At 36.8% G+C, this 12,649-nt stretch overlaps 1 protein-coding gene across 25 annotated transcripts in view; it reads right to left on the bottom strand.

The window, feature by feature from the left end:
- adgrl2a (adhesion G protein-coupled receptor L2a) overlaps positions 1–9,690 on the bottom strand; it is a 78,167-nt gene extending 68,477 nt beyond the window's left edge. For 24 of the 25 annotated variants that reach the window (XR_001660212.1, XM_016665694.1, XM_016665713.1 and 21 more), the window contains exon 1: positions 9,462–9,687. Coding sequence is in view for 24 of the 25 variants with exons in the window: in XM_016665694.1 (XP_016521180.1) it covers positions 9,462–9,577 (116 nt within the window). In the remaining variant the exon portion in view is untranslated. Of the gene's footprint in view, positions 1–9,461 lie in introns of all 25 variants that reach the window. The other variant, XM_007542234.2, reaches the window with a different exon arrangement.
- Between the last annotated feature and the right edge of the window lie 2,959 nt (positions 9,691–12,649).

The raw sequence follows: 12,649 nt of genomic DNA, 5'->3' as shown, positions 1-12,649 counted from the left end.
TATATATATATATATATATATATAAAGCTTTGTGTCCCCTCTTAAAAATGTATATTAATAAAATATATGTCAAAGTTGTTCCCCTGAAATGCTTAAGATTAAATACACATAGATAAAATAAACTTCTGCAAACTGGAGAACTGCAAGGAGACTTCATGCAATCTAAGAAGTCATTTTCACATTGGTATTTGTGGAATTCACCTAATTGTTCTCAGATTGCTCCTGCTCAAAGTAAAATAGATAAATCTAATCAAGCATATGTATGAAGTTATCTACCAAACAAGTCAGGCACATTCAAGATATTTGACAATGCGTTGCACATGCTCTCTTGGTGAACAAAAACAAGAGACAATCTGTCAATAACTGTTACGAGTTACACAATATTATATTAGGGCTCATATTGCTTCTTCATGAGAGAAAAAGAGCTGATTTAATATAAGCACACTGTTTTTCCATTTCACCGGCAATAATTTCAGTTATTACACAAAACGTTTGGAGAGCAGAAACTAAAAATTGGCCCACTGTGCTCCGAGGCAAACCAGAGAGTTGCAGGTGAATCACCTCCTTTGTTGCAATGAAAGCATGATGACATCAATACACAGAGAAAGTTGTCTTTGTTATCAAGGGACATAAAATTGCATTGAAAATCCGAGCGGCCAGATCAATAGCTGATGAACAGCGGGACAAGAAAAATATGTCTCTCTTTATTAATTTATTTTTTTTTTTAATTTGAAAAATGTAATCTTGATTATTATTTTTTTTTCTCTTACTTTTTTAAAACACTCAAGAAATTAATCTCCCAGCGCATGTAAGCTATTTAAATAGTCTTACACATTTCATTTGACTACATTTTAGAACAAAGTTTTTTTTTTTTTCTTTAAATTTCTTCACAATGGACAATGTTTAAAAAAACAGCTCTCTATATGCTTGTACAGACCCCCATTTATATTCAAATCTGTGTACGCATCTGTGTTCACAAAGAATCTCCTGGGAATTTTTGCTTCATTAATGACCTGCTTGTGTAATAACAGATAAAAATATATGCATTTTGTTGTTCTCATGTAAATGAATTCCTGTTTAGAAATTAAAACATGCACCTCATGCTGAGATCATAATAGACTGCATGGTGTGTTTTTTTTATTTATTTATTATTATTATTATTTTATTTGTGTGTGTGTGTGGGTGTGTGTGTGTGTGTGCGTGTGTGGTTTTGTGACAAATTTTTTATGGATCTGAACCACTTTCCTCATATTAAATGGTCACTTTGATGATTCTGTCTGCTTTGCTCATGCATAAGCATATCATGCAGAAGCAATATAAATCATAGTGCTTTATCCAACGGATTCCACTGAGACCAGGAAATGAATGCCTAGTTTATGTCAGGCATATAAAACAGAATAACATAGAAAAATAAAATTAGTGACACTAATGAGACACAGACCTACCATCATTACTCCGGCAAACGTACTGAACGACACAAGAAACAGGCTCAAAAAAGCTCATATTTCTTTAGAAACAATGTTGTCATATGTGTTGATAGATCTGCTTGATATATTGCCCTAATTTTAGAGCAGTGGAATAGGGGCACCCTGATCTATGGGATTGTGTGAGTCTGATTACCGTCTCATCTGTGAAACCTCAGGGATCTCCTGAGACCAATTGAAAAAGCCCTAATGACTTCTTCTATGCATAGTCCTACCACTCATTTTGGAAGAAAGCATGTAATTGAAATTCCACCAATAAAAACTTCAGCATTTGGCTGTGCAGGGCACAGGTCTCACAGTGCACACTAATTAAATACATTTAAAATATGATATCTCTGACTATCTTTTGATAGTCTGAGGCTATACAGTAATTAATCATCTTCATAATGAATATTAAGTCAAATGAGTTTTTTTTCTTTTCTTCACTTTTCTCTAGAGTGATGCATTCTCATTCTACTCTCCATTTTTGAATAGGAAACATATTTTTAAGAAAAGCTATTTAGAGTTCAGCTTTATAATATGTGATAATCAGACAAAATACTGAGAATGCCTATTCAATGTAAACAGTTTTTTTAATATGACTTATTCTTCAAAGCAATGAAAAGAATGGCATGATTGAGCTGGTGCCTTCTCCTCTTGCCTCTTTTTCGACCTCCAGGCCGTTAATCACGCAGAAGCATTCCAAATGTAATCCCATCACATCTCTGACCTTTTGGGAGAGGCAGACATCGGTACAATTAGAGTGTCGTCAGGAACGCAGCTTGGATTTGATGCAAATCTCTCTTAAAAATGAGCACTCCCAGCTGATAGTGGGAAATGGGTGCCAACAAAGTAGAACGGATGGCACTCCTGACACCAAGTATCCACATACAATTTAACCTTTTCCCTGTCACCGTAAACCATGTCAGAGGAATAATTGGGCATGATGATAATGTGCAAGTTGTATAATAAATTGCCTCAAATGATAAACCTGTGATACTGTTCTGTTCCAATCCTGTTTTAGTCACAAACTATTGTATTTCTTATTGAAACTGATCCATTAGAAAACGTGTTTTGTTCCAAACCATGATATACACTATATCAAAGCATGTTTAGTGTATTGTACTTGGTTCTGACAAACCTATGAGATAACACAGACCATACAAGGACTGTACCATCAAGCAAGACTAATGGGTTAGCCACAAATGTTCAGCGAAAACAGTTTCTGGTTTCACCAAGGGGCCTCTGCTCTAAGCCTGGCAATATGAGTAACAATGGTGTCATACACAAAACTGCTTCAAGGCTGCTTTCCGCTCAGGTTGAAACTCATTTATTTTTCTTTACAGACATCATCAGCCATTACATCAATATTAATATTGCATATCGGTATTGGCCAACATTTTCAAATCTGTGCATCACTAGTTTCAAATATCAACATGATGCATATATCGTATGTCTTTTGCCTGCCTAGTCCAAACGGATATCTTGACTTAACACAACTATGTGATTTTTTAGATATATGTAGAAAAATGAGCTCAAGAAAGAAGGAGAAAAACTAGAATGTGTCTGTGTTAACGTTTCAACTTCCTGACTTCTGATTTGGTGTATTTGTCTGTGACAAAGGTTTTAAAAATTCATACCATGCAAATCCACACAAAACAAGCAATAGCTCTTTTGGTAGACGGACGACAATGTAACAGATACATTTTTCCTAACTCAATCTGAATTAGAGGTATGTTTTGACTAAAGACAATGACAAATCACAAAGCAATCAGGAGTAATCAAAACAGTGTTTCTTTTGTCTAGCTGTCTGTGCCTAGCTTTGGGTGAAATTTTCAATTTTCTCCCTTTCCAAACTCTGCTAGCCTAAAGTGGCCATTTTTAATTTACGATACAAGAAAGAAAAAAAGGAGTTGCTGCAGCGAAAACAATTGCTGCGTAACTGGAGAGAAGCAAGATGAGTGAGGGGAGCACATTACCCAAAGAGGAACAATCTACTTCCTGGTGCTCCCAGTTTGAATTTCAATCAAATTAGCGTCTCTTAAACTCAAAGTGACCCGTCTAGCCCCATTTCATCTGAAATGCTGATGAGGTTCATGGCACAATTATCAAGGCAGACATCTCTCTCAAGAGGCATGCCTGTTGATCGTAGACAGGCCATTGAAAAATTAAATCATTTCCAGGGCCACAGAATGGCAGCAAGAGAAACAATGTGATATGAGCAGAACAAAAAGCACACACACATACACACATTCAACACACACACACACACACACACACACAGTATAACTATAATCATCTCCTGTATCAGTATATTTAGACCAGTTCTAGGAGGTGGCCCAATACTCATTCAGGAAGTGAGCGATTAGAAATTAACCATTAGCATCCTGCTTTCGACTGGAGATCTAACTCAATATGCTTCCAAGACATCCTTCAAACGTGTAATTGCTGTCATATGCTTGTGTTAACATTACATTTCTTGAAGTAGCCCACATAGCTCAATGGGGGGAATTCCAGGCTCTTTAAGGGTCAGGACCAAAGCTGTCTGACTCACATCCATCCAACTCTCCTATTGATTTTTTAAGCAGAAGAGGTATATCGCCATGCTACTGAAGCCAATGGAAATATTATTAGACAGTGTGCTGGTTGAAAAGTGACCTTTTGCTAAGCAGAATGTAAAGCTGGACCACCCACGAATAAAAGAAATGCCATACAGGAATAGCAATGATTGTGACCTGCAGGAGACATCAGACCTTACAACTCAAAACAATGGAGTGATCAAAGGTTTGCTCATTCTTGGGTTTGGATAGCTTTGAAACTTCTAAATGTGCAGAGCTATTACAAGCAGACTCATCTGAACTCATGACTTTAATGTCACAGTTACCATTCGTTTAGGTCATTTTGCTCAAAGCAAACAGTGTCTTTTTTTTTCTCTTGTTAAATTCACTAAATATGAGTACATTCTTTTATTAAGAAAGCTCCGAAGCATGGAATGTATTTTTTTTTTATTATTATTATTCCAGGGATGATGTAATATTCCAAAACTAATTAGTGAGTATAATGCTGCATGTTATTTATAATCAGAAGTGAGAAATGAATGAGTTTGAAGTCACACTGAAAGCTGCAGTAATGAACTCTTTATTTCCACTTTATTCAGTTTTCACATCATTACATTATGCTCATAGTGCTGTGCAAGGTCCAAGAAATTCTTGGTACAATGCCTTGGAAGTAAATAATGCACCTACCAGCTTGTTTTGGTGATGTTAGTTAACCTAGTGACAGAACACTAAATTAATTTCCAGTTCCAATTAGAAAGTCAGTGAGGTGTCAAGGTGTAAACATTAAATCAGAGGGAGCACAGAGATATAAGAAGCTATTTTACATGAAAGCGTAGTTTAGGTAAGGTTTTACATACAGGATTAATTGAGCTGCGGAAGAGCGAGAGAGAGCAAAACTTCAGGAAGTAACAGAACAACCACTGTCTGTAATGAAACATAATTTATTTGGAGATGTTGGCAGCAGTTTGGAAAGTTTTAAGGCTGTGGTTGTAATCTACTTTCTTACAGTAATAAGCACAAAAGACTGCTGTCTACTTAGCTGGCTGTGTTGACTTCTTAAAAAGATGAAGTCATTTGAAAATTAATACATAAATGTGTATTTTTTTTAAAATACTAAAAGCATGTTTTTCAGTGACATCTCTATTGTAAGGCATGGACCTCTGGTATTAATGTAAATGATTACTGACTATTCACCGCATAAGACTAGAAAAATATATCAAATATTGCTCAAGGTCAAAGCTTCACTAAAACTGAGCTGAGAACTCACACAGAGGCCATTTTACTACTCTAACTTAGTCAAATATAGTACTGGTAACTTAATATACTCTCTTGTTTAGCACATTGTTACCAATTGGAAGGAGATTGAGAGCCTTTTTATTCACGTTGAACTTTCGCACATCCCTCTGAAACATCCTAACTGAATCTGGACCTTGATGAAATCTTAATCTTCTGTGCTTTAAATAAACACCAACAGCGTATGTACAGAGAGAGAGTACAAGGCAGAGTGCTGTCAGGCGGCAAGAATGGACCTCCGCAGAGAGCCTTGCAAGCAGTACTGTCACTGATATAAATAGTGTAAGTAGCATTCTTTAGTCTCCAGATCCCACTTCACTTTTATTGATGCAAACTTGGAGGATGCAGCTGATTTAAAACTAAAACATCGTAGCTATTTTAGCATGTTAAAATCGGATGTAGCTGCTCAAAACAGGGTGTGGAAAATGTGTGGCATTAAAGCTGTTCCTTTGTTTTGAAAACCGTGACATTTCAAGATGCACCCTTGTCCATTTCAAGAGCAAAAATGTTTATCGGTAAACAAATTTTCCTGAAAATCATTCCCGGTTATTAACTCAGTTTAACTTAAGAGTCATACAGTAATCTCACTTATAAATTCAATCTTCTCTTCCAGCGAGCAATCTGCATTGATCATTTCTGTCAATGATATGCCCCTTCTAAAAACCCATGATCCACAGGCACAGCAGGAACCAACCCTGTTATATTACAGCAATCAATGACCTTGTTATCGAATACTTACAATGAAGCTCATTAGTCAAAGTGAAATCAATGTATGTAGGCCACTTTTCATATTGTATATCTCCGTATGTTTCTTACTGTAAAAAAGATTTATCAAGGCGTATCACTGTCATCTTTTTTAAACTTCTGTTGAGATAAGGACGTGTGGTCAATTTTGGATTAATCACAAGCACACACAAGATAATTTGATTAATATCAATAAAATGCATTTTAAAAAATATACATTTAAATATACTATTATAATCTACTTGATGTTTCCATTGTGTTTGCACTAATTAGCTTCAGCACAGACGAGAAAATCTAATTATTACAAAAACTCAATCCGGCAAAAAAAAAAAAAAGAATAATCACAGCGCTGAATATTATCATCAATGAATTAATTATTTCAAACTTCACTGCCATGCAGTTTCACATCTGGAGGGGCGGCGTCCATATGAAAAATTCCCGTACAGATTATCACCCACTTGAGTCAACTAATTGCTTGCAGCTGAATGTTCTAATTGAGCCACAACAATCCTAAGGCTATTTTCATAAAATCATTGTGCTCATGAATATAATGTGCCAGCAACATATGAAAACAAGTCAGAGTTCTGACAGAATCCATCAAACTGTAGCAAAGCCATAACTCAACTCTTTAAACTTCAGGGCCATGTCAATTTCAGATATGTAAAAGTCAACTTAATTTTCCTCACAAGCACTGATTTTTCTTTTTCCCACCCACCTAAATTAGGAAACTGCATAAATTACAACTGCTTTTGGCTTACTCCACTCTCACACAAGGCATCACATAGCCTCGGCTTCTGATATTAATAATAAATGACCGCTCACAGCAGGACAGACCAAAAATCTATTAAATGCTCTTCGTAATAATTCTTAAAGTGAAATCAGGATATGCAAAACCGTATTGATCGGTAAACCTTTACCGATCGCTTTTCTTTGCAACAATTTGAGTATTTTGTTTTTATCCGCACTGCTTCCAGTCTAATCAGAGGTGAAATCTTGCTCTTACTCTCTCCCGTGAGCCACATCCTATAACAGCGTTTTCTCCTTGAAAGATCCCACTGCTGTAGACTACAAATGTTCAGAACTGACACCCAAAGGCTAAGTATGCATTTAAAACAACATCTGATATCTTCAGTGAGTCTCAGATTTTGCATATAAGCAAAGAACCACAGTCCGTCACAGACACCGGATTGCTGCTTTATTAGGAAACTGTTTAGGAGTCGGTGGTCATTATTCCACAAACTGTTTTGAACAAGCAAGGCTGAGGGCAGTGTAACACAAAGGGTCAAAAACAGGGAGCGGGGACGCTGCAGCCTTTCAAGACAGACAATGTGAGTCAGCTATCTGACTTCATCAAATAGGACTTGACAATAACCCCCCTGAATACAAGGGCTCTACTCTTTTATTTCATTTTTTTTTTTTTTTTTATTTCCCAAGGCGGCTTGCCAGAGTTGCTGACTGTCTCATACCAGCCAATATCTCTCTCTGTGGCAGTCATATGTCATTCCATCCTGTGCACTTTGGCTCCACTGGCATCCCTGTGTGACAACTGGTTCTTGTATTATGTCTCATGTGGCACAAAATATTCCTGGTGGAACTTTACCATGTATAAATTCACATTTGGAAGTCCATGTACCACCATTGGTTGTCTTCCAGATTAAATTATGCTTCTCTGCATATTTAAACATCTGTCAGACTATTAAGCAGTCAGAAGTCATGCTGATCTATACGTTTGCTTATATTTAGGGCATTTTTTTTTTAAATTTAAAGCAGAAATCTATGGATGCTGGTTTTCTCAATCTGGCTTCTTGTGTGGAAAATCTGACTGGTGGGTGTTTGCCGCATAATTTCCCATTTTCTGTCTTTGCCCCATTTACTGTGTCTCAGCTGTGTAATTAAATAAAGCCAATGCGAGGAAAGAAAAAACTGGTTACAGTGGTGTGTTGCACGATGCATTATGTTAAATTTTAAAATTAAAAACAAGCTGAACAGTGATTTCTAAATTTTACAACATATGTTCGTTTAGATTTAGGCCTGGGAATTGACGGGATCATTTCAATACATAAATTGTTGAAATGATCATGTTAAAAAGACAATCTTAACTGCTTTTCTGATTAATGCTCCATTTGCATTTATCAGTTTAGGTGGAAGCCCATAGCTTAATGGTTTGTGTTTTGCCATACATTTATTTTCAGATGATAAATTGAACAGTTCTCTGAAAATTGTTAGTCGAAGGGGCATACATACTTTTTTTTTTCAGTTCACTGTATCAAAAGGAATTATCACAAACCAAGCATGAAAAATAAATAATTTTTTATGAATAGAATATTATTTGACAAGTAATATGACTGTAAAGCAATTCTTTATTAGACCTGCTTTCAAAATGTATTGACTTTAATTTTTTTTTTTTTTTATTCTAAGAACAGAGTTTTTTTTTATTAGTGTGTAAAACTATTTATACTTGGCAGTAAAAGTTTCACTATTAATTATCACTATGCATAAAGTAGTGTTGGTCCGGTGCAAATGATCAAACACTGTGTGTGTCTTCGTGTGTGCTTTACCACTTTCCATTCAAGTGAAATAACTCATATGCAGACACATAATAAATCGATTTTGCTAAGAGCAAGCAGCTCAACCTTATTAACAAGGTAAAATAAAGCAAACACAGATAGCCTAATGTAAGCACACTAAATCTAGATTGCACATTTGCAGGTTAATTTACACCTAAGCAGAAACTGCAATAGACAGAAAATTACCTCCTCCAAGCCACATCAGATCTGCACCCTGTCAGCACTGCCACTTTAATTTACCTCTTTGTTGTAAAGAAGGAAAAAAAAAAAAGCAAATTTGCTATGTTTATAGTTCGAACAGCTGTCTAATCTGAGACTGAGATTATTTCTACTCGGCTCGAGTCTGTTTGTTGCTTATTTTCCATTTTTAATGTACTCCTTTGACACCGTTTGTCCTCTCTCCTTCACCTTTCAGAGCTGTAATGAAGTTTCTAATTCACTTTTGTTCAGGTTCAGGCGCCTCATTATCGGTGCTAACGGTAATGTGATGTGGGGTATTGATGCTGACAACTGCTGCCTTTTTTTCATCCCACACTTTTATTCAGTTCGGCTTTTTTCAGCGGACTAAATCAGCTCCTTGGAGGCAATAGCATTATCCTTGGTGAGAAACTTTATTTAAAAGCTAGTGAGAATTTTTTTTAAAACAAAAGAAAACTGTTTCATCAAAGGCAGCTGGACAAACTGAAATAGCTGGGAATGGTTCAGACCTATTACTGTGCCATGCCAATAATTTTCTGACCGTCCTGAAACTTTGACAGACACTTCGTTTGGAATCGGCTGTTTTGACACTGCACACACACACACACACACACACACACACACGTGTTCGGCTTTACCTTTGTGACATGATCTTGTAGGCATCTGGAAGATAGCAGTTGATGTTCTCCATCTGGAAGGGGTCGGCGTCGCAAATCTTGTCGTCTGTTCTGCCATAGTTGGCGCTTTCAATCATTATGACATCGCTGCCTGGACACCGAAGATCAATGGGGTAACCCTCACAAGACAGCTCTCTCCGCACTAAGCCAAACGGCAGGGCAGCTCTGCTAAACCCTGAGGGAGAGGAGAGAAAGAAAGAGACTTCTCAGTGCAAATCGAAAAGAGATGTGTAGCTGCAGTGCCACAGAGGAAGACATGATCACAAGACATCAGAGCTGGATATGCACAAAGGGAGCATCTGCATGCATGTATTTTCTTGAGCCGAGATAAAGACAGAAAGCTCTTATTATCACCACTAGCCTGATATACAGTCCCTTGCAAAAGTATTCATATGCCTTTTAACTTTTTTCTCATCTTACTATGTTATTGAGATTTTATGTGACATTGCTACACAAAGCAATTTCTAATTCTGAAGAGTAAGGACAATGACATGCTACATATTCGCAATTGCATTTATGTCTGGACTTGTGGGATGCACAATATATTGCATTCGTGCAGTCAACGCAATGTCAATGTGTGCTAAAGTAATATTGCAAGAGTGTTTATAAAGCACTAATTGCTTGATATTTTATTAAAGTATTATTAGTCCAGGCATTGAATGTTGATGCAACATTTAGCTTGTTGGATCTAATGTCACTGAAGGAAGTACCCAGAAAACGAAGCTGTGCAAAGTGCTCAGAATGCTCAAGCAGCATATTGCTTGAAGCTAAGAGAAAAACGACATGAGTGAGGAGAACACAGAATAACCACAAGTAATGTCCTAATTAATTTATTTATCAAATATCACAAATGGATCATTTTCTTATATCGTACAGCTCTAATCTAAACCTTTACACTGTATATCTGGTTGTACATTGATGGCAGGTGAACCTCCAACCAAGAAAATCCTGCTAGAGGTTGCACACAACCTTTCAGGTTTGGTGTGTATTTACCTCCACCCACCTTCCCTTCAACTCTGATCAGGTTCATTGCATCTCCAGAGGGAAAGTATCCCCACGGCATGATACTGCCACCACCATCATGTTTCATTGTTAAAATGGTATGTTCAAGCTGATGTAGCATTTTTTTAATGTAGGTTAAAAAGCTAAAAGCTAAAAAGATGGCTTTGTGCCAAACTGAAAAAAAATATGTGGCTCCCTCATCCTTCTATAAAAAGGGTCAGATTTTCTACTTCAGGAGCCATTTAGTTGCATCAAAATCTATTTAGGGGCATCAAAGTAGAGGGGATTGAAACAATACCACCTTAACCTTTTCAGATTTTTTTTTAAAGAGAAACTTTGTTGTCTTGTTTTTTTTTTTTTAATCCACAACTATCCACTATTTTTTGATGATCTACCAGATAAAACACAATGCAAAAGAGCTTGTGGTTATAATGCAGCAAAGTGCAAAAGACTTCAAAGGGTGTGAATACTTTCACATGGTACTGTACACCAGCATGTCAAGCAAACATTTCAGATCTCAACTGCACCAGGGATCTAATGGTGTTACTATGTCATCCCTGTGCCCTAACCGGCCCTGAAACAAAAATCAATAATTGTCATTAAAGTCTAGTTTGTCGACCTAATGTCTGGAGCCCTGGGCCACCTTGAAACTATTGATATAAGTACAGTGATACTGATAAAAAAAAGAAGAAAAAAGAAAAGCCAAAGCGAACACCATTAAAAAAAATGTAAAGTAATACTTTAAAAAGTTGGTGTAAATAAAAAAAAAAAAATCCATATTTTTTTGTGAGGAGCCTTATTTGTCAGACCTGCTGTTGCTTTGTTTGTCATTTTAATGTAAAAACACATTGTGATGGTGAAGTCCATCACCACAGAGGCTTTTTTTTCTTTTCTTTCAGTGCTCATCTTTTTCTGTACGGAATAAAAAGGAACAACAACCATGACAACATAAGTGTAATTTAATCCTCTTCACAGAGCCGACAATCGAAGGTAGCTCAATTGGGAGGTAGAAAAAAAAGAAAAAAAAAAGAAAAAAAAAGACGTGAATGTGTGGGTATTCGTTTCCATGAGGGCAAGTGATGGGGATAGGAAAACTGAAAAAATAAATAAATAAAAAATCAATGTTGTTGTTCTGCAAATATGAGTTATGCCAAAAGCCATTTTTGAACTAAAAGTGATCCACACAGGTAAACTTTATGAATCCGTATGCGTTTCTGATAACAGCGACTTTCTACTGCTGTGACACGTCAGACATTAAAGAATAAGGGCAGAGAGCCTAATAAGACTGCCAGCTGCTCCTGTGTTGACTTCTTTGACTAATAAGCTGTTCCCTGGCATCCACTGGTGACTCTGTCACCTCTTTGAGGCCTTATATAACAGGGTACCTACCTACAACTTGGTTGATGGCTGTTGTTTCCAAAGACTCTGTCTCCCTAATGAGGCTTAGTTCGCAGTCACAGAAGAAAATAAAGAACACCCTCACGACTTCTCATGTTCTAATTTGTTTGCCTTGCAGACAACTTGGAGTGATCCATTTGTGCAGTTTAGGAGCATAAAGGACTTTTCTTTCTTTTGATAAGTCGCTGGCAGGAGTTTGCTTGCAGTCACTGTCTAAATTGGTCAAGAAAGACTGAGTTCATTTTACCCTATTGAATGGCTCATCAATTAGCAACCAATACAATTATCTTTGTCTGATTAAATGCTAAGCAACAGTGGCAGGGGATTAACATTCTGCATTGTGCTTCTTGGCAGAAAACGCAGCTGTGATATTTTACAAAGGAAGATAAATGTCAGTCTGTATTGCTGGTTGCTTTGTTTGTGCACCAATCAGGTAAAAGCTCAACTCCAGAGGTATTCAGCGAAAAGCTCAGCACAAACAAAGAACATAACTGTATGAAGCAAGCCACTGCTTTGGTCAGTCTAACCTCAATTGTCTCCATGATCACTAAGTATGGATCGTTTTTCGTCTCCTGGCACTTTTTGACAGCACATTCTTTCATTTGACCAACAGGCAAAAAGTAAAGGCTTTCAAATATGATGGGTTTTAGCTGCATTTCATATTTTCAGCACTTTTGTCTGAGGAGAGAAAAAAAAAACTGCCTTGGCTGATAAACAATTTATCAGACGCTAGCGTGGAAAAAGGTGAA

The sequence above is a fragment of the Poecilia formosa genome, unplaced genomic scaffold (genome assembly GCF_000485575.1).
Source record: "Poecilia formosa unplaced genomic scaffold, Poecilia_formosa-5.1.2 Scaffold10, whole genome shotgun sequence".
Taxonomy (NCBI): domain Eukaryota; kingdom Metazoa; phylum Chordata; class Actinopteri; order Cyprinodontiformes; family Poeciliidae; genus Poecilia; species Poecilia formosa.
This window is presented reverse-complemented; position numbering and strand designations above follow the sequence as displayed.